Below are 22,889 nucleotides of genomic sequence, written 5' to 3'. Positions count from 1 at the left end.
TAAAAAAGCACACGAAAAGATGCTCAAAGTCATTAGTAATCAGGGAAATACAAATCAAAACCACAATGAGATACCACTTTATACCCACTAGGATGGCTATTGTCATAAAAACAGAAACTAAAAAGTATTGGAAATGATATGGAGAAACTGAAACACTAGTGCCTTGCTGGCAGAAATGTAAAGTGGTGCAGCCATTGTGGAAAACAATTTGGTGGTTCCTCAAAAAGCTAAACATAGAATTACCATATGATCCAGCAATTCCACTCCTAGGTATATATCCAAAAGACTTCAAAGCAAGGACTCAAACAGATACTTGTACATCAATGTTCATTGTGGCATTATTCACAACAGACAAAAGATGGAAACAACCTAGGTATCCATCAACATGAATGGATAAACAAAATGTGGTACAATGGAATATTATTCAGCTATATAAATACATATATAGAGAAATACATATATTATGTAGTTCTAATATATAACATATATACATATTATAAAGTTCTAATACATGCTACGACATGAATGAACCTTGAAAATATTATGCTGAATGAAATAAGTCAGATACAAAAGGGCAAATATTATATGATCCCACTTATATGAAGTATCTAGAATAGGCAAATGCATACAGGCAAAAGTAGATTAGAAGTTACCAGGAGCTAGGAAGAAGAGGGAGTGGGAAGTTATTCCTTAAGGGATATTGAGTTTCTGTCACCAAAAAACCAAACCTGCTGCTGTTGAGTCAATTCTGACCCACAGCAACCCTATAGGACAGAGTAGAACTGTCCCATAGGGTGTAGGGGTAATGAAGAACTTTTGGAATAGATTATGGTAATGGTTGCACAGCATGGTAAATGTAATTAATTTATTTAACTGAATCATATGGTTAAAATGGTAAATTTTGTTTCATTTATTTTACCACAGTAAAATTATGTTTAAAAAACAAACAAGTTATATGTAAAGAAACAGAATCATGCTGACCTCATACCTGAAGAAGCAATGGAACACCATAGAGAATTAAATGTTATGAATAAGATATTCTGCCCCAAGAAACAGAAAATCCAACACAACTAGTGTAAGCAATAAGGTAGATTTATTAGTTCATATAAGTATTTCTAAACTGATTCTGAGATTTGTGGCTGAAAAGGCTCTGAGAAGGTGGCTTTGAGATTTAGTGGCTCAATTACATTGCAAAGGACCTACATTCCTTCCATATTTGTGCCTTGCCAAGCTCAGAGAACAGCCTTATCTTGAGTTACTTATCCTCCCGTTTCTACAGTTCAAACATTACAAGTACACATGACAATATCAAGCAGAAGAAAGAAAATCCCACTGGTTATAGTTGTGTCCCATGCCCATTCATAAATTAATCACTTTTAAGGGGAACGTGGTTGGGTGGAAAAGGTTGGATTGCCCAAGCAAAACTAGAGTTCTCTTAATAAGGAAGAAGGGGAAATGGCTGGTGGATAGGCAACCAACAGTGTCTACTTCATGAGGGTGAAAAATATTGTCTCCTGAAAATCAAAACAAGCTAAACTATGATTTATGTATAAGGACACATTCTCAGACATTGAATACTCAGAAAATATACCATCCACCTATCCTTCCTAAGAATTTTTCATGAAAGACTGTGGGAAAGAATCAAAATAAACAAAAAGCGAAAGTCACGTAGTGATCAATGATTCCTATAAAACAAAGTTAAGCCTATTAACTGTTTTTTAATAAGTATCTCTGAAAATTACATTAAAAATAAACGCATGACATTTAAGCTGGGGCCTGAGGGCTGAGAAGGATTTAGACACGTGAAGAGTTAGGGGAAAAACATTCCAGACAGAAAGAACATTTGAGCATTTCCTTAAAGGGAAATGAAAGAAGGCTAGAGTTGCTGTAGTAGAAAAAGTGATTGATTAGAGATGAGGGCAAAATGGAGTTAGCTTAGGCAGGAGAGTCAGCTTGTGTGAGCCCTGTAGGGCATGTAAAGGATTGGGAGTTTTATTTTTAAAGTATATTGAAAGCCACTTATATGTCTTAAGTAGAGAATGACATATCTGCATTCTATTTTAAGAATATAATTTTGGTTGCTCTTTAAGAAACAGATGGGAAGAGGGCAAGAGTGGAAGTTAGAAGGCTATTGAAGGTAAGACATGGTGTTGTATAGGCTGGGAGCAAGTGTGAAAATGGGGAGAACTTGATAAGTTAGAAATATGTGCAGAGAGACTCAAAAGGACAAGCCAATGGTTTGGATGAGTTGAGGAAAATTGTAAAATCAAGGATCCAGACTTTTGGCTGTGTAGGAGGTTATGCCATTTATGAAAACGGGAAGGCCCAAAAGATTAACAGGTTGCAGCTGGGGAGCGAAGATGAGGAAGGAAGGGGGATTATGAGCTCTATTTTAAACATTTTAAATGTGAGATGCCTATGAAACATCGAAGTGAAGATGTTAAGTAGGCAGTTGAACTTCAGAATAGTGGTCTGAGCTATATTTTTGGAAGTTTTGTCACATAGATGATATTTAAAACTATAGGAAATGGATGAGATTACCTAAGGGAAAAGAAAACAAATCCCAGCATTTAGAAGTTGAACAGAGAGAGAAAGAGAAGAAAATAAAGGAGATAGAAAAGGAACAGACAATGAATTAATAGGAAATCCAAGAGTGTTGGAGTCATTTCTTTGAACTGGTTCATTCAGGTTTGAACTCCTGCTGAGAATTTGCATGTCTAACGAGTTACCGGGTGATGCTAATGCTGCTGGTTAGGGACCAATTCTGAGAACCACTAGTAGAGTAGTGATTCTCAACGTTTATTATATATAAGAATCACCTGGGGATCTTGTTAAACTGTGGATTCTGATTCAGTAAATCTGGGGTGGAAATCCAAAGTCTCAGCAGGAGTTCAAACCAGAATGAACCAGTTCAAAGCCCTGGTTGGAGTCATGGAAGCCAAGAGCAAGAAGAGAATGATCAATTGTATCAAAAACTGCAATAGTTTCTAATAAGGTGAGGACATGCATATTTTCATCAGATTTGGCAACATGAAGTTTGATGGTAACAAAAGCAGTTTCAGTTGAGTGGTGGAGATGGATTCAGGTTAGACCAGAATTGAGAATAAAGAGAAAGTGAGGAAATGGAGACAGTTTGTTTTAGGCAACTCTTTTGAGAAGTCTGGCCATAAAGGAGTTTGGAGCAGTAGCTGGAGAGAGATGAAAGCTCAAGAGAAGGTTGTTTTTTTAAGATGGGAGATACTATGTTCGAACGCTGATAAAAATTATCTAATAAATAGTGAGAGGTTGGAGATACTGGGGGTGGGGGACAGGGTTTAATTGAAGCATTAAGGTCTTCAGAAAGTTATTAATGGATTTGAGACCATTGGTAGATTCAAGGAAATGGAATCTAGATGTAGTGAATAACAAATAGTTTTGAGTGCTATGTACCAAGCTAGGTTCTAGTCACTGTGCTATAACAATGAAGAGGACAGCCAATAAACTTGTCCTCAAAGACTGCATGTTCTATTGGGGAATAAAGATAACATCTAAACAGATAAGTAAACATACAAGATCATTTTGCATACTGATAATTGCTATGAAGAATTCAAGAGTCCATGTGTTTGGAATAAGGTCATCCTCTGTAAGCTTCCATACATCATCTATCATCCATTAGCAAAAAATCAAATGGGAGGTCCTAAATTATATGTGACCCTGACAAGACTCCATTTCTCCTCCTCCTAAAACTCTTAGGCTTGCCACCATTCATCCTCATCTCTGGGATCAAAAGAACAAATTTCATCATACCCTTGATCACTATGTCAGTCATCAGAATTCATTGTCTCACATATTCCTCATTCTCCAGCCATTAATCCTTACGCTGTTCCCTACATCACCTTTCCTGATCCCATCTCCCATCCCTCCCCAGCACCCAAACCCTTTCCATTGTGCTCTCTGGACCTCAAGGTCAGTTTAAAAAAAAAAAAAAAAACCACAATTTCCTTAAGGTCTTCTCTAAATACTGCCTTTACTTACTTCCTCTAACTGAAACCTGTCTCTCCCTTAGGAGTCCTGCTTGTCCTGCAGCTGTCTCAAGTGGTGGCAGTATTTCTTCCCACATCATTCATATCACAGGGCCTATAGGAAGGGTAGGTGTGTTTCTTGTACTTCATTGATGTTTGCGAAACATTTTCCCTCCCTTCTCTCACAAACACTGTCATCAATGAATCTCATACAATCAGATGACACCACCCACTACCCACCCTTGTTGAAGTCCTCTTTCAACCCCCATTTTACTCCCCCTCAGTCCTTGAAGATTTTAGCTCCTGGCTCATTGTTATTCTTTGTAACATTCCTCCTGTCATTATCCTTGGATACTTTAAGATCCATACTGAGAACCCTTCCAACACCCTGGCCTTTTTGCTCCTTGGTCTCTTCTCCTCCAGTGACATTGTCCTTCACCTTTTCTCAGCTACTTATTCCTAAAGTCATTCTAGATCTTTCATAACCATTAATTACAACTCCTGCATAATCTCAATTCAAACATCCCATTCTCCAATCTCTACTTCCTTTTTAGAATCTCAACTCCAAAGACCCTGCAGCCCAACTGGGATCTACAGTTATTGATCCTATCTTTTCATTGTCTCTGTGCCCCTGTGTCCTTACTTCTCCGTCTGTTGTTGTTGGTAGATGCTGTCAAGTCGCTTTCAACTCATAACAATCCTATGTACAACAGAAAGAAACACTGCCCAGTCCTGCACCATCCTCACAAATGTTGTTCTTTGAGCCTAGTGTTGCAGCCACAGTGTCAATCCATCTCTTTGAGGGTCTTCCTCTTTTTCAATGACTCTCTACATTACCAAGCATGATGTCCTTCTCCAAGGACTGATCCCTCCTGATAACATGTCCAAAGTATGTAAGACAAAGTCTCGCCAGCCTCACCAGCCTCGCTTCTAAGGAGCATTCTGGCTGTACTTCTTCCAAGACAGATTTGGTCGTTCTTCTGGTATATACAGTATTCTTCGCCAACATCATAACTCAAAGGCATCAATTCTTCTTTGGTCTTTTTTATTCATTGTCCAGCTTTTGTATGCATATGAGGCAACTGAAAATACTTGGGTCGGGAGCACCTTAGTCTTCAGAGTGACATCTTTGCTTTTGAACACTTTTTGCAGATTTGCCCAATGCAATAGGTCATTTGATTTCTTGACTGCTGCGTCCTTGGGTGTAGATTGTGGATCCAAGTAAAATGAAATCCTTGACAATTTCTTTACCCAGATTAAATTTTACATGGTCATTATAATCAGTCCCTTACATACACCCTCAATTCTGTGGCCTTGTTCTCACTTTATTGTAGTTGGCTGAGCAACAATTCTGGTTAAATTCAATTTTTAGCCCTCTCCATGACTAGGCCTGCACAGTGGAAGCTGGATAGAGAAAATAGCACAGCCATGTTAGTTGGTCTCTCTTTAAATACATGATTACTAACTGTGAATGGGTACTGTCTTAGTTATCTAGTGCTGCTATAACAGAAATGCCACAAGTGGATGGCTTTAACAAACAGAATTTATTCTCTCACAGTTTAGGAGGCTAGAAGTCCGAATTCAAGGTACCAGCTCCAGGGGAAACTTTCTCTGTCAGCTCTGGGGTAAGGTTCTTGTCATCAATCTTCCCCTGGTCTAGGAGCTTCTCAGTGCAGGGACCCTGGTCCAAAGGACGAGTGTTCCTGGCTCTTGTTGCTTGGTGGTAATAAAGTCCCCACATCTCTCTACTTGCCTTTCTTTTATATCTCAAAAGAGATTGATTTAAGACCCAACCGAATCTTGTAGATTGAGTTCTGCCTCATTAACATAACTGCCTCTAATCCTGCCTCATTAACATCATAGAGGTAGGATTTACAACACATGGGAAAATCATATCAGATAACAAAATGGTGGACAATCACATAATACTGGGAATCAGGGCCTAGCTAAGTTGACACACAATGGGGGGAGGGACATAATTTGTTCCATAACAAGTACTAATATTGCTTGGCAATTATATTGTATTTCTCCACTTCATCTATTTGGAATTCATCTTGTTCTTCCACCCTTTCTCGTATAAAACTATTTCATACTCCTTAAAAATCTACAATAATTTCTCCCTAATTCTCACTCCCAATTAATGACTCAATTAATGCCTATTTCAGTGAGAAAATACAAACCTTCAAATTTCCACAAGTTCCCAGACGATGTCGCCTACATGCACTTGTCCCCATATTCTCTGCCTTCGCTTCATCTGTGCCCCTAGCTAAAGCCAGCACTTCCACTTGCACACTATATCCCATCCCCTCACCTACTCAAGGACATTGCTCCCAAAAATACTTTTTCTCCTGCATCATACGATTTTCCCTCTCTACCAGATCATTCCCATTAGCCATCGTTTTTCCCTTATTTTAAAAAAAAAAAGGAACAGATTTCACTGCCCAGGGCTTTTGCTGCAGGTCACTCCAGCCTCCCTCGACTTTGACTCTCATTACCCTCCACATTCCTGGCAAGGGCCATCCAGGGATGCTGCTCAGCCGCCTTCTATGGGGAGCTTAACCCACTCCACCTGCAGCCCAGATGGGAACACTGGAGTGCTCTAACATTGCCAGTGAATATTGAATTGCTGAGGAATCGGGGAAAAGACAGCTGAAGTTTCCATTCCATGGATCCCTTGGGTGCATCTTCCCAGTTTATGGATGTGGATACCTACCAAGTTGGGGTGATTCATGTGAAGATGATTTAGAGTCTTCTGACATTGCAGCTGAAAAATTACAGGAAGACACTGTTAGATCACCTTTTCCTTATAAGAAGGTTATCAATGGAAAAGTGGTTCTTTGGAAAGGAGATGTGGCACACTAAACTGTAGAGCCATTGTGAATACCAGCAATGAGAGTCTTGCTGATAAGAACCCTGTGTCAGAAAGTATCTTCATCCTCACAGGGCCTGATTTGAAGGAGGACCTCCAGAAACTTAAAGGTTGTCAGACAGATGAAGCAAAATTGATGAAAGAATTTAATCTAGCTGCCCAGTTCATCATTCACACAGTGGTACCTAAGTTCAAGAGCAGTGTACAGCTGCTGTTCCCTGTACAGCTGCTACAGAAGTGTGCTTCAGTTGGCAAAAGAATGGTCGCTGTCTTCTGTTGGATTCTGTGTCATCAATTCTGCAAAACAAGGTTATCCTTTAGCACTTCATACTTTAAGATTGCTAGAGATTCACGGGGAGACCATTGAAAAAGTAGTATTTGCTGAACTCTGAACTTGAAGAGGCTACCTACCAAAAGCTGCTACCTCTGTATTTCCCAAGGTCATTGAAGGAGGAGAGTCAGTCATTGCCGTACCTTCCTGCAGATATTGGAGATGCCTAGAAGGGGAGCCTGTGGTACCTGAGTGGCAGATTACGGTAAGTGAAAAACCTGGTGCTCCAGAGGAAAACCGAGAATGAGGGCTTGGGAATTGATCTCTTTCATTGGCGCTCATGTTTTTGCTTGAATGGAAGGAGATATTGATAGGCAAAGAAGATTGATCCTTCAGGGACAGTTATCAGAGGCAGCCCTACAGAAGCAGCATCAAAGAAATTATAATCGCTAGTTATGTCAAGCGAGATCTGAGGATCTGACACTGCTTCTCTAAAAGCCTTATACCAAACAGGTGTTGTAACTGTGGTCACACAGTGATGGTGGTAGTTGGAAGAAACATTTCTGCGAATAGATATGGACAAGGTGCTCCTGTAATTTATCCATGTAATGGATCCCACTGCTGTGAAGGAATATGTATTAGTATATTTTCACATATTAACCAGCAAATGTAATCACCTAGATTCTGATTTCCTGAAGAAACTCTACAATGGTGATATCAAGTACAAAAGGAATTTGAGGGCTGTGTATTTTGTTCATCCAACATTTCATTCAAAGGTGTCAACACAGTTTTTCACCACCTTTTCTGTCTCAGGACTGAAGGACAAAATCCACCATGTGGACAGCCTCCACCAGCTATTTTCTTGCCATATCTCCAGAACAGATCAACTTTCCTCCTTTTGCTTTTGAATATGATGCCAGAGAAAATGGGCCTTACTATACATCTTAGGAAACCCTGGTGGCATAGTGGTTAAGTGCTATGGAGGCTACCAAAAATTTGGCAGTTCAAATCCACGAGGTGCTCCTTGGAAACTCTATGGGGCAGTTCTACTCTGTCCTATAGGGTCGCTATGAGTCGGAATTGACTTAATGGGAATGTGTTTTAATGGTTTTGTACATCTTATCCCTCATCACCAGATTTGTGATCCGCCATCTTTCAGTGCTGCTGGTTTCCAAGAATGCCACTTTCTCCATGACTTGCTACCTATTGGAGTGATATTCACTTTTGCTGTACAGATCTAGAGTCTTTTGTCCCCATCTCTCTGGTATTTTTTAATTGACTGTATATTTTCTGGCACATAAACATTCTAAAAATGGTAGGCCACTCTGAACTACACAATTATTTTAAATTTGTATATTTGTATCAAATGGAAATGTTCATATTTAGAGTTGTTATTAGAAATTTGGGAGCAACTTTTGAATATCTTGTTTCCTGAAAAGACACTGGATTCTCCATTAGACAAGCCACCAACATTGTGTCATTTCCTTAACATTGCACCCTTCTTTTGTGTACTGAAGTATTTCTGAAAATATATAGAACCAGTGTGTGCTGACCACATGCATTGTTTGCTTCAGATCCTGGTGTTATTACCACTTATATTTTATATAGATAATTTGATTATGATAAAAGAGAACTGTCTGGGACCAAGAATGTGGAAATGTATCTGACTGATCAAAAAAATTAAAATCATTACCAATTGTTGCCAAATATAAGACTTGGAATTTTACTGCAAAAAAAAAAGGAACAAACCAACACTTTTTATCCTACTTCTCTTTCAGTCACAGCCATCTCTCCTTTGCTTCACAAACCCAACATTTATTCCAGTTTGTCATGACAGTTCTAGTTTACCCTTGATTATTAATTAAATAAATCTTGGTTTAATTATTAACAGTGCCCTTTCAAATGTGTTTCAATTTGAATTGTAAATTACATGGTTAGCCTACCTTTTAATGGAAAACTCCTTGAAAGAGCTGTCTTATGTTCAGGCTTTCCAATATTTCTTTATTCTCTCTTGAGCCCCACTGCAACCAAGTATTTTTTTTTAAACGGGTACCCCGCTGAAACTGCTCACCAATCAGCTCCATACTGTGAAACCTAATTGTCAATTCTCAGTCTTTGTTTTTTACCTGTTTGAATTTTTGACATAGCCAATCATTCCCTCCTTCTTATACACATTCTTTACTTGTTTCCAGGGCAACACACTCTCCTGTTATTCCTTCTTGGTCTCCTTTGCTTAGACTGAAATTGTTGAGCAGATGCAGTGGTAACTCGTATTCCAACACAGAACCCTGTGCCTGCCACATAAAAAGCTTTTATTAATATAGCATGTTGTTGTTTTGGCATGTTTTTATATTGATATTACAATATGGGAATGCCTTAAATTCTGGAAATTTATAGAAATGATATAAAAAGCTGCTTAATTTGCTTATTCTGTGACCCTCTTTAGAACTTTTTTGCCTTCAAAACTCGAGTTTTTGTATAGTTTACTTAAAAAAAAAATTCTGTTCAATTGCAAGGAATGGAGAGTAAAAATAAATGCGTTAAGAAAGCACCAAATATGATACCATAGCTATGATAACCTAATAAGACTCTACTAAAATATATTGAAATCAAACAAAATCCTAAGTTGCCTCAACACTATTGCTATACTGTGTCTCCAATAGCAGTGAGTGTTCTGACTCACTTTTTGTATCAAAATTTGAATCTTAATAGATAATCCCCAGCCTTGATGGTCACATCATTTATTGAAGGATTTCTGCCTCTGCCAATTTGTTGCATATTAAGTTGAAGAATTTCTGCATATGCCAAGTTTTTACTTTTGGTTTTAGCTCAAATGATATACACATCAAGTAAATTCTTTATTACAGTTCTTAAGTGCTTGATGTGTTGAATTTTGTTCAATACATTTCAAATTGTTCTTATAAAACCAAAACGAAACCCACTGCAGTCAAGCTGATTCTGACTCATAGCAACCCTATAGTTTTACTTTTATAAGGCCTTGCTCTGATTATACTATGTATCCATTTTAGTTGAAATAACTTTAAATATTATAAAATAAGGACTTTCATCATATTCCTATAAATTTATTTCACCAATATCCTTCAGGGATATTTCTGTTCTATACTTATTAAAACCTTTATTCATCTGCTTACTTAAAAAAATTTCACTTAATCTTGATAACCTTCATGATTCAGTATTTGGGTTGTCATATGAACAGAAATGCTTCTGCTAAATAAGAGGAAGGTTAATCACCTCACTGTACTCCCCTAGCCGCTCTAACACTCAAGTATTTCTTCACATAAACAGTGAAGAGTCAAGAATACAAGGAATTTTGCTTTCCAAACATTTGAGTATTAATTATGAATAATGAATTGACTTTTGAATAATGAAACAAGTGCTTCTAGGACCAAAATATTGTTGCATATGTTTTATAATACATAAAAATGTTGTCATTGTTGTTAGGTGCCGTCCAGTCAGTTCCGACTCATACTGACCCTATGTACAATAGAACGAAACACTGACCGGTCCTGTGCCATTCTCTTAATTGTTATGCTTGATCCCGTTGTTGCAGTCACTGTGTCAGTCCGTTTGAGGGTCTTCCTCTTTTTCAATGACCCTCCACTTTACCAAACATAATGTCCTTCTCCAGGGACTGGCCTCTCCTGATAACATGTCCAAAGTATGTGAGATGCAGTCTTGCCATCCTTGTTTCTAAGGGGAATTTTAGCTGTACTTCTTCCAAGACAGACTTGTTTGTTGTTCTGGCAGTCCATGGTATATTCAGTATTCTTCACCAACACCAGAATTCAAAGGCTTCAGTTCTTCTTCAGTCTTCCTTATTCATCATACAGCTTTTGCATGCATATGAGGCAATTGAAAACACCGTGGCTTGCGTCAGGTGCACCTTAGTCTTCAAGGTGACATCTTTACTTTTCAACACTTTAAAGAGGTCCTTGGCAGCAGATTTGCCCCGTGCAGTGTATCTTTTGATTTCTTGACTGCTGCTTCCATGGGTGTTGATCGTGGATCCAAGTGAAATGAAATCCTTGACAACTTCCAATTTCATTGTTTATCATGATGCTGCTTGTTAGTTCAGTTGTCAGGGCTTTTGTTTTATGTTGAGGTGTAATCCATACTGAAGGCGGTAGTCTTTGATCTTCATCAGTTAAGTGCTTCACGTCCTCTTCACTTTCAGCAAGCAAGGTTGTGTTATCTGCATAACACAGGTTGTTAATGTCTTCCTCCAATCCTGGTGCTCTGTTCTTCTTCATATAGTCCAGCTTTGTCATGGATTGAATTGTGTCCCCCAAAATGTGTCAATTCCCAGTATTGTGTGTCCTCTATTTTGTGATTTTTCCTATGTGTTATAAATCATAATCTCTGCTTGTGATTAAAGAGGATTAGGGTGGGATTTAACACCCTTGCTCAGGTCACATCCCTGACCCAATGTAAAGGGAGTTTCCTTGGGATATGGCCTGCACCACCTTTTATCTTACAAGAGATAAAAGGAAAACAGAAGCAAGCAGAGTGCGGGACCTCATACCACCAAGAAAGCAGTGCTGGAAGCAGAGCACGTCCTTTGGGCCTGAGGCTCCTGTGCTGAGATGCTCCCAGACCAGGGGAAGATTAACGACAAGGACCTTTCTCCAGAGCTGACAGAGAAAGCTTTCCCTTGGAGCTGACACCCTGAATTTGGACTTGTAGTCTACTACACTGTAAGTGAATAAATTTCTCTTTGTTAAAGCCATCCACTTGTGGCATTTGTTATAGCAGCACTAGATAACTAAGACAAACTTCTTGGATTATTTGCTCAACATACAGGTAAGTATGGTGAAAGGATACAACCCTTACACACACCTTACCTGACTTTAAACCACAAAGTATCCCCTTGTTTGGTTTGAATGACTGCCTCTTGATCTATGTACAGGTTCCTCATGATCACAATTCCAGAATTCCCAATGTTTGCAATGTTATTCATAATTTTTTATGAACCACACAGTCCAATCCTTTGCAGAGTCAATAAAACACAAGTAAACATCTTTCGGGTGTTCTCTGCTTTCAGCCAGGAACCATCTGACGTCAACAATGATATCCCTGGTTCCACATCCCCTTCTGAAGCCAGCTTGAATTTCTGGCAGTTCCCTGTTGATGCACTGCTGCAGCCGCTTTTGAATGATTTTCAGCAAAATTTTATTTGCATCTGATATCAATGGTATTGTTTGATAATTTCTGCATTTGAGTGGATCATCTTTCTTTGGAATAGGCATAAATATGGAGCTCTTCCAGTCGGCTGGCGAGGTCGCTGTCTTCCAAATTTCTTGGCATAGATGAGTGAGCACTTCCAGCGCTGCATCCCTTTGTTGAAACATCTCAATTGGTATTCTGTAAATTCCTGGAGCCTTGTTTTTCAAGGATGGCTTCAGTGCAGCTTGGACCTCTTCCTTCAGTATCATGAGTTCCTGATCATATGCTACTCCCTGAAATGGTTGAACGCTGACCAGTTCTTTTTGGTATAGTGACTCTGTGTATTCCTTCCAACTTCTTTTGATGCTTCCTGCGTTGCTTAATATTTTCCCCATAGAACCCTTCAATATTGCAACTCAAGGCTTGAAGTTTTTCTTCAGTTCTTTCATCTTGAGAAATGCCGAGCATTTTCTTTCATTTTGGTTTTCTAACTCCAGGTCTTTGCACGTGTCATTATAATACTTTGTTTTCTTGAGCCACCTTTTGAAATCTTTTGTTCAGATCTTCATCATTTCTTCTGTCCACTTTAGCTACTCTCTGTTCAAGAGCAACTTTCAGAGTCGCTTCTGACAGCCATTTTGGTCTTTTCTTTCTCTCATGTCCTTTTTAATGACCTCTTGCTTTCTTCATGTGTGAAGACTCTTCTGGTCTTTGGTCATTAGTGTTTAATGTGTCAAATCTATTCTTGAGATGGTCTCTAAATCCAGGTGGAGTATACTCAACATAGTACTTTGACTCTCGTGGACTTGTTCTAAATTTCTTCAGTTTCATCTCAAACTTGCATATGAGCCAGCTCCACAGTCAGCCGCTGGCCTTGTTCTGGCTGACAAAATTTAGCTTTTCCATCATCTCTTTCCACAGATGTAGTCAATTTGATTCCTGTATTTCCCATCTGGTGAAGTCCATGTGTATAGTTTCTGTTTATGGTGTTGAAAAAAGGTATTTGCAATGAAGGAGTCATTGGTCTTGCAAAATTCTATCATGCAATCTCCAGCATCATTTCTATCACCAAGACCATATTTTCCAACTACCAATTCTTTTCCATTTCCAGCTTTCACATCCCAATCACCAGTAATTATCAATGCATCCGGACTGCATGTTTGATCAGTTTCAGACTGCAGAATTTGATAAAAATCTTCAATTTATTTTTAGCTTTAGTGGTTGGTGCATAAATTTGAATAATAGTCATATTAACTGGTCTTCCTTGTAGGCATATGGATATTATCCTATCATTGACAGTGTTGTACTTCAGGATAGATCTTAAAATGTTCTTTTTGATGATGAATGCAAAGCTATTCCTCTTCTAGTCCTCATTCTTGGCATAGTAGACCATATCATTGTTTGATTCAAAATGGCCAATACCAATTCATATCAGCTCACTAAGATCTAGGATATTGATGTTTACGCATTCTATTTCATTTTACAATTCGAAGATAAAGTGATTTCATGTTTCTTAACTTTTTTCTCTAAAAAATGTTTCAAATCCTCAAACCTGCTAAGACTACACAGATTTTCAAGATTCGAACACTAACATGAATTTCCCTCCACTAGCTAATATCTAATGGTTTATAAATGCTCAACATCTCCGCTTCATGACATCTTAAATTTTGCACCTCAGACACCAAAAAACAATTTATCAAGTATTATAATTTAATGAAGAAATCAGTTTTTTCTACATCACTACTTCTTTAGAAATCCCTGGGTGACATAAATGGTTAAGCGCTTGACTACTAACTGAAAGGTTGGCAGTTTGAACTCACCCACAGGCTCCTCAGTTAAAAAGCCTAGCAATCTGTTTCTGAAAGGTCACAGCCTTAAAAAAAAAAACAAAAAAAAACCCTATGGAGTACAGTTCTACTCTGAAACACAATAGGGTCGCCATGAGTTGGAATTGACTTGATGGCAACTGGATTTTTGTTGTTGTTGTTGTTTTAGTGTTTCTCTATCCTATGTAATTCCAACTTTTGGTATTTTACATAGCTTAGAAGAAACTGAAACACAGTTAAAAAAAAAAAACTTTCCATAGTACCTCTAGGTGCAAGCTAAAATGAGATTGCACTTTAAGGAATTAGGCACAACTGAAATTTATCCCGGGTATCAGTCAATTTCCAAAGAGAAACTACTTCAGCTCCTATTCTTTTGGACTTATCTCCATTCTGTTTAGCCATTAAGACTGGCAGATCTTGACAGGCACAACACCGTATGTTACAATCAAAGCCAGATGAGATTCTGGCACTGTAGCAGTACATGAAGCGATATATTAATTTTTTGTTTTGTGATTGTGACAAATCAACTAGCAGCTCAGATATTCAAATTTTTTTAGAACACAGTATGGCAAATTGCCCCACCTCCCACCTTTGTTTCCCCTATGGATTCAAATACTTTGATCCAACTGAGAGGACGAGCATTCTAATCTCCCCACCCCACCATTCAATACCTGAAAAAATCCTTGATATTTCATCCATTCATTTTATTCTTTCAACAATTTATTGAGCACCTCCTATGTGCCAGGCACTGTATTAGGCATAGGGAATACAAAATTGAACAAAGACAACAACAAAGACACAGTTCCTGTCCTCATGGAGTTCACAATCTAGTGAGTCTGCCATTAGTCAAACAAATATATATAAAATTACAATGGTGTTAAATGCTAAGGAGAGGTATGTGGTCATGTAAGAAGGTATACTAGGGGGTCATAACTCTGTCAAAGAAATTTGGGAGTGCTTCCCTGAGGGAGTAATGAATGAGCTGCGATGTAAAAGACAAGTACGAATTAACTAGGCAATGAGGAGGGAAAAGTATTTCAAGCCAAAGGAACATCATTAACAAGGGTCCTATAGTGGAAAAAGCATGGAACACTTTAGCCCTCAGTTATTCCTGATACTGAAAGAAGGGCAATGAAGGTAGAACACAAAGTAAACCATTGTGCAAAATGAGGCTGAGTAGTAGTAATAATAGCTAACCTCTGTTAAGTGCTTTACAGGTGATATACCAGCCACTGTTTTGTTTACAGGTGATATACCAGCCACTGTTTTAGTCTTTTGAGACATGAATTCATTTAATGCTCAGAATTACTATATGAAGTAGACAGTGACCCTAACATATGTGACCTCATAGGTTATATAAAATATTTTTGTTTTTATTATAAAGGCAATGAAAAGCCACTAAAGTGTTTTAGGTAAGGGTGAGAGTGGGGGTAGGTGGGTCAGCTTGATTAAAATTGCACTTTGAAAAAGCTCATTCTGCCTGCAGTATGGAGAACAAATCCAAGGGGGGCCAGAGGAGCTGCAAAAAGACCATTAGGAGGCAACTGCAGTAATGTAAGTGAAAGATGCTGATGGCAGCCTAGATCAGACATCTGGGAGAAATAGGGAAAATTGAGGACTCGGCGATGGACTGGTTATGGGGAGAAGGTGAGGAAGAGAAAGGTGGCTAAGATGAGTTCTGTGTTACTAGTTTAGGAGACTGAATTCACTGAGATATGAAGATGTGCTGATTAGGCTGCAGGTTAATAAAAACTTATTAAAGAGGACATGAGAACACTTTGTATTGACAAACATTGAATAAGAGCAACAATAATAAAAACCCAGAGAGGAGTTTCTGTTTAATTTTTCCACACATATTTGCCTTTAGTCACACATAGCCATTCTTACCTTGCTTAAATAAAAATAGCATCTCATCACAACTAGTGGCACATGGTGGTCTTTTAAAGTAGGATAGGATGAGAAAACAAAACAAAAAATATGAGATACCAAAACCATGTTTTTGGCAACATATGAAATAAAAGAGCAAAACATGATTACATTTCTCCCTGATCACTACCACCTTCTGTCAGATTTTAGCAAAGAAAATTTCAAGATGTGATAAATTTCTAATTTACAGCCAATGAAAAAACCCTGATAAACTTAATATAGGTTTATTCCTGTATTTCTTATACTACTAAAAATTTGGGATTAACTTCAGCAAAAACTGTCCCCCCATTTTTAAGTGTTCGAATAACACATACACATACTACCACACACATACACACACACTATTAATTTTTAAAGGAACAGATAAAAGACATTACGTGAATCCTTCTACAAAAAAAAAAAAATCTGTGACATTAAGATGAAGCTAAAATAAATGCATATAACTGGGTTTTAAGTCAAAGACCAGGTTACTAATTGTGATTTTAGTCGAGACACTTGTCTTTTCTGAGTCTAAGGGTATTTGTTTTGTTTTTTGTTTTAACTTCTAAAACATGCTTAATACCTACCTCCTAGATTTGTTATGCAAATTATGAGATAATGTTTGTCGAAGTGCTTTAGGAATTTATATCTTTATAAAAATAGAACTTCTTATGAATTAAAAAAAAAATCCAGCAAAGCAAGTAGAATGCTCAGCTCTATATTACTCATCATCTCCACTGTTTATATGATTTTCTTGGAAGGCCAAATATATTTAAAAGGAGTAAGGAAAACATTCATTTTCTGTAACAGTAAACAATTATAATAAACCGTAGATAAAACTGAAATTTATATAAAACAAAAGGCAATCCCGAGAAACACCGTCAGTCCGAAGAAGTTAATGTCCCTTCAATCCTGCTTTTCCATCACAGAGACTGGATTAGTTGAATATATATATACAAGTCAAAGGTACTCTATGAAAGACATACGCTATACATTTTGAATCTTTAATTATATTGACCTTTGCATTTAAACTAAGGCTATTATATCGTTCTAGATGGACATGATTTAACATTTTTTAAAAAAATACACTGAGGTAAAATTTGTTCTTTGCTGTATCCTCAGCTCCCAAGAAAGTACCTGTTTTTCTAAATAATGTCAATACAAATGGATATAATAGGAAAAAAAAAAAAAGCCAGTGTTGTTTTAAATAAAATTAAAATCACTGCAACACTTACTGTAAATAAAATATGTACTTTTCCCCAAGTACTGAGATAGAGGGAAGGCTATTATAAGTCATGCCAAACAAGCAAAGCACCATAAAATGTCTCAATGAGTTTAGAATTTTCAAGTATCTTAATGAAATAATAATCTGTTTCATGTTCTATCTTGGATATATTGTTTATGAATGTGAATTTTAAAATACAGCCCACTTAGTTTAAATCTATCAGAAATATACTTTAAATCTTTAAAAGCCTATTTAACACTCATGTACTTTTATTTCATGATACATGACTGAGATTCTCTTATGTTATTTCCAACTTTAACAATCCCTAGAAAACAGAATTCAAACTTTACCAATTATTCCTATTATAGAAGATTGTACATATATCACAGAGCATTAATCAAAGCTAGCTTTATAAATTCAGTATGTGCAAACACCCACCTAATTTGATACTACAAGAATGGTATGAAATTGTTTTATGTGTGTGAAAAGAAAATTCTCTGAAAACATTCCCGTTTGAGGAGGAAAGATGAAGGTAAAGAAATAATATAAATGGTACTAACTAAAGTTTATATAGTTACAAATTCTGCCAAATTTAGCAGGATAGTTAAATTACTCTTTTATCTCTAATAGTAAATGTTGAAAGGAATGTATAAGTAATACACTTAGAATCACTTGGCCATCCATATACTCTAATATTTTGCTTTTTTACAGTTTGTGCTTTTTATTTTCACATTTGTACCATTTTTATGTTGAAAATTATAGCTTCAACCTATGCAGTTTACCCACCATTTAAAATGATTTTTTTTTTTTTCACATTTTCAAGCTACTTCATAAATTTAGTAGGGTGATGATTTTCCCAAGTGTGCAAATCCAGTAATTACATAATTTATTAATTTGATTGGTCTTTTTACAGTAATTAAATATAGATTTAAGTACATTATTTTAATAACATTTAAAATGTAATCCTCTTTTTATTTTACATGAGCTCTAAAAGCATTTGAATCTTTGTAAATAATAGAAACTTATTAACAAATAGTGAGAAATAAATTCAGCAATCAGTGTGAACACAATAGTTTTCATTTCTCTTTTTAAAAAATGCCTATAATGCTATCAAAATTAGGAAATGACATCTTCTTTTCATTAGGCATGTAATTATATTACAGTATGTACTGACTTCCCAGGCCACACCAGTTTTTAAAAGAGGGTTAAACCCTAAAAAACACAACAACCAAAAGACTGTAATGTTTGTACCTAATACTTTCTAAACTGGTTTTGGAATAGTCACTTCACCACATTCCGTTTCATTCCACTGTCTTTTCATGAAAAGGAAAGCCTTCCATTAATTGATAACACCATGTTATAAATATAATCTTCCTACTCCAGAGCTATAATTTGAGTTCTTGATTGCCATTCCTGCTATTCAACTGTCGTCTTCTTTATATGGTATAGAAGAGCATCTTTTTCCAAGTGAGCCTCTGCAAGGGCCATTTTAGCTTTAGCCAGTTCCTGTTTAAGAAATTCATTCTCCTCCATGAGCTGAAATAAGAAATTTGGAAAATAAGAAAACTTAATCATTTTTAGAAAATATTTATAGACTACTTACTTATATAGTATCCAAAAGCATGACGCTTAAGATAATAAAAATACCCAGTGCTGGGGAGGGTCCAATTAAACTGAAAATTACTTTAGAAAGCTATATGGAAATGCTTATGTCCACAAAAATGTTCATCAGCTTTAATTCAGCAATTCAAAACAATAATTAGCTCCTAATTTCCAAATCTAGTAGTTACTTTGGAAACCCTGGTGGCAGAAGGGATAAGAGCTATGGCTGCTAACCAAAAATGGTCAGCAGTTCAAATCCACCAGGCGCTCCTTGGAAACCCTAGGGGGGAGTTCTTCTCTGTCCTATAGGGACACTATGAGTCGGAATCGACTTGACAGCAACGAGTTTGTTTTTGTTTTTGTTTTTTAGTAGTTACTTTACCTAATTTTAATTTCCCTGGACCTCTTTGTGCCTTTAGACATTGTTCTCTTCGCCCCTCCTTCCTGAGGCTCTGTTTGGTGTTTATGCCACAGCTCTTTCATGTTTTACCTGCTCTGCTTACAGCCTCTCCATCTTTTCTTCAGTTGGCTCCTTAACTAAATACATTTAAATTCTCATATTCTATCAGATTCCATAATTGTCAGTCTTCTCTTGTTACTCTCTGGGGTGATCTCATCTAGTCCATGGCTCTAACTGTATTATATAGCCTGATTCAGCACAAACCTTTCTCCTGAGCTCCAGACTCACATTTTCATCCAGATGACCCCTCCTTTAAGACTCAGTTCAAGTATTTTATTCTCTCAGTACCCTCAGCTGTAATCTTTAGGTGCAGACATGATAAAAGCTAAGGACCTTCTCCCCTAAAACATGCAATTACGGATACATTAAAATATTTGCATTCAATTTCCAAGAGGTCTCGGACTACTTTTAGTTCCAGCTTAAGAATTCTGCCCTACAGAGCAAGTTAGGTATTTCCCTATACTTCCCCAATCTCTATTACACCACTTGACACAGTATATTGTGACCACCAATTGCAAACTCCTGCTCTTCCCTTTAGATAGTTAGCTCCTCAACAGATAGAGACGGTATACTGTTCAACTTTGTATCCCTAGCTCAGAATTGGCACCAACTTAATCCTTGTTGAACAGATGAATGAATGAATGCACTCTGTGGTTCCATCATAAGGAAATAAAACTCTGTTGAACAACTTCATATATAATGGCAAAAAATTAGAAGCAATTTAAAAGTCAACAAATGTAAAATAAAGGATTGAGAGATGTCAGTACATCCATATCCATACTACTTGACCATTAAAAATAAATATGAAAAAAACTGTAGCATTATGGAAAAATATTTGTTAAACAATGCTAAGCAAAAAAAAAAAAAAAAAAGCACATATACTAACTTGTAATTGTTTAAAAAAAAAAGAAATGGAAAAGATCCTCAGAGCAAAGTACACAAAAACATTGACAGCACTACAAGAGGTTAAGCCCATTGCCGTCAAGTCGATTCTGACTTATAGTGACCCTACAGGACAGAGTACAACTGCCTCATAGGATTCCCAAGGCTGTAATCTCTATGGAAGCAGACTGCTACATCTTTCTCCCATCAAGTGGGTGGTAGGTCCAAACCACCAACCTTTTGGTTAGGAGCCAAGTGCTGTAACCACTGCACGCACTTAGGAGGTACTAAAGTTACTCTTTATTTTGAAATATTTTCCCAAATATTACAATACTTAAAAATAAGACTTTAAAATTAATATATCCCATAGGAAGCCTCCCTATCTTCCAGACACTGGGTTAGACCCTCCTGTGCTCCTCCTGTCACAGAATCACCACATTTAATCCTCTATTTTCCTACTAGACTACATCCTCTGTGAAGACTGGGAATGTCCCTATCTTGTTCAACACAGTACCTACAGCATCTAGCACCATTACTGGGCACATAACAAGTGTTCAATAAGCATTATTTAAATAAGTGAGTAAATAATATGTTAACTATTTCATATCTTAATACTTATTTTAATTGCTAAAACTGAGTAAGACTGAATTTGTTTTCCCATTACCTGTTCCCTAGTAAAGTCCTGAGAAGGCCAAGAAACATCTGGACTCGTCTGAGTGGCCTGAGTGACACTATGGTGTTTCTTCTCATCACACTTTCCACATGTCAGCAGTACTGAATCACTCTGGGCACTTTCTTTCAAATCACTATCAGTGTTAAATATCTGAGAACCTGATCAAACACATAAAATGCTCAGATAATTGACTCCCAAATACTTGATATATCTTTAAAAGTTTTATTGTGGAAAATTAATTTTACCATGAGCATATCTCTATTATTATGAGCACAGTAATATGACACAGGCAATGCTAACTCCGATTACTGGTAAAAGCTGCCCAGAACAAGTGTGCTATGTGTGATATGCAAGGGATGGCTGTCAGGTACCCAAAAGGTATGTGTTTGTCACCCCTGATAAAAGAATGGGAAAAATAAACCTATAAAAATAGCATTTAGTATTCTCATTTTAAAAATTGTATTTTTTATGAATGCAAAATTAATGCAAGTACAGTGAAGGAAACCTAGAAAGTGCAGAACAAAGTATGAAGATCATTTATACTTAGAGAGCACTGTTTTTAAAGATAGAAGAGATGTTATTAAATTATGGTACACATTACGATATTATACATCCATTAGCAAATCTTATTTTGGATGATTAAAGACTTTCCTCTTTCTTGAGTTAGCATAAACAGATCTCCAACACTCCAGAGAAATGGAGATCCATTTATGCTAGCTCAAGCAGAAGAGGAAATTATAAGGATATACCAGAAAATCTTACAGGCATTTAAGGGTAGGGAACACACACACACCCACACAAAGAAGAGTCACATATCTCAGAAATGAACAGACAAATGGAAAAAAAAGGTTTTTTTTTCTAAATTTAAAAAATAATTATGGGGGAAGAGGGAGTATAACTACATAGTAGTAACATTGCTGTATCTCACTGCAATTAAGTCTGTATTTTTTTTTTTAATCTGAAGCTAATTCTGATTAGCTAGGATGTACACAGCATGCCTTAGACCAACAATTAAGTAAATAACTAATAATAATAAAATTAAAGAAATTAAAAGGGCAGATGTAAATCCAACTACATCAATAACAACGTTAAACGTCAGTGGATTAAAGACTACAATCAAAAGGCAGAGATTGTCTGACTGGATTAAAAAACAAGATCTGATTATATACTATTTATAGGAGATACCCTGTAGATTCAAATAGATTGAAAGTGAAAAGACAGAAAGATATACACCAGAAGAAAGCTGTTAAGAAATCTGGAGAGACTATACTAATGTCAGATAAAACAGACTTTAAAATAAAACAAAACAAAAAAATGTTATCAGAGACAAAGAGGAACATTTGATATTGACAGAAGGGTAAATTATCAGGAAGATATTACAATAATACACATATATACACCTAACAACAGAGCACCAAAATACATGAAGAAAAAACTAACAGAAATGAAGGGAGAATAAACAATCCAACAATAATAGCTGGAGATTTCAATACCCCACTTTCAGTGATGGATACGATAATTAGACAGAAGATCAGCAAGAAAACCAAAGAACTTAAGCAACAAATACACAGTATGGTGTCCAGCCACAACTGAATGCAATGAGAAATCAATAACAGAAAAAAATTTCGAAAACTCACAAATAGGTATACATGAAACAAAATACTCATAAAAAAACCAATGGGTCATAGAAGAAATCAAAAAGGAAATTAGAAAATACTTCGAGATGAATGAAAATAAAGACATGGCATACAAAAATTTATGGGATGCTGCTAAAGCAGTGCTGAAAGGGAAATTTATAGCTGTAGATGCCTATATTAAACAGGAAAAAAATCTCAAGCCGATAACCTAATCTTTCACCTAAAAAGAACAAACTAGAAGGAAACTTACTCAACCTGATAAAGGGCATCTACAAAAAGGGCAAACATCATTAATGGTGAAAGCTAATGGTGTTCCTGACTGTTCCCCTAAGTCAGGAACAAGACAAGAATGTC

The 22,889-nt window shown here is 36.7% G+C and overlaps 1 protein-coding gene and 1 pseudogene across 3 annotated transcripts in view; one reads left to right on the top strand and one right to left on the bottom strand.

Annotated features, from left to right (window-relative positions):
- Window positions 1-6,565: 6,565 nt before the first annotated feature.
- LOC100666798 (ganglioside-induced differentiation-associated protein 2-like) lies at window positions 6,566-8,089 on the top strand (annotated as a pseudogene).
- Window positions 8,090-14,838: 6,749 nt separating this feature from the next.
- Window positions 14,839-22,889, bottom strand: part of BLTP3B (bridge-like lipid transfer protein family member 3B) — a 116,555-nt gene continuing 108,504 nt past the window's right edge. For 2 of the 3 annotated variants that reach the window (XM_010599584.3, XM_023538729.2), the window contains 2 exons: window positions 20,890-21,056; window positions 14,839-18,817 (listed from right to left, as the gene is read on the bottom strand). In XM_010599584.3, coding sequence (XP_010597886.2) covers window positions 18,698-18,817; window positions 20,890-21,056 — 287 coding nt within the window. In that variant the 3' untranslated portion in view covers window positions 14,839-18,697. The remainder of the gene's footprint in view (window positions 18,818-20,889; window positions 21,057-22,889) is intronic. The other variant, XM_010599590.3, reaches the window with a different exon arrangement.

The sequence above is a fragment of the Loxodonta africana genome, chromosome 4 (genome assembly GCF_030014295.1).
Source record: "Loxodonta africana isolate mLoxAfr1 chromosome 4, mLoxAfr1.hap2, whole genome shotgun sequence".
Lineage (NCBI taxonomy): Eukaryota > Metazoa > Chordata > Mammalia > Proboscidea > Elephantidae > Loxodonta > Loxodonta africana.
The sequence above is the reverse complement of the archived record's forward strand: the minus strand, read 5'-3'. Positions and strand labels throughout refer to the sequence as shown.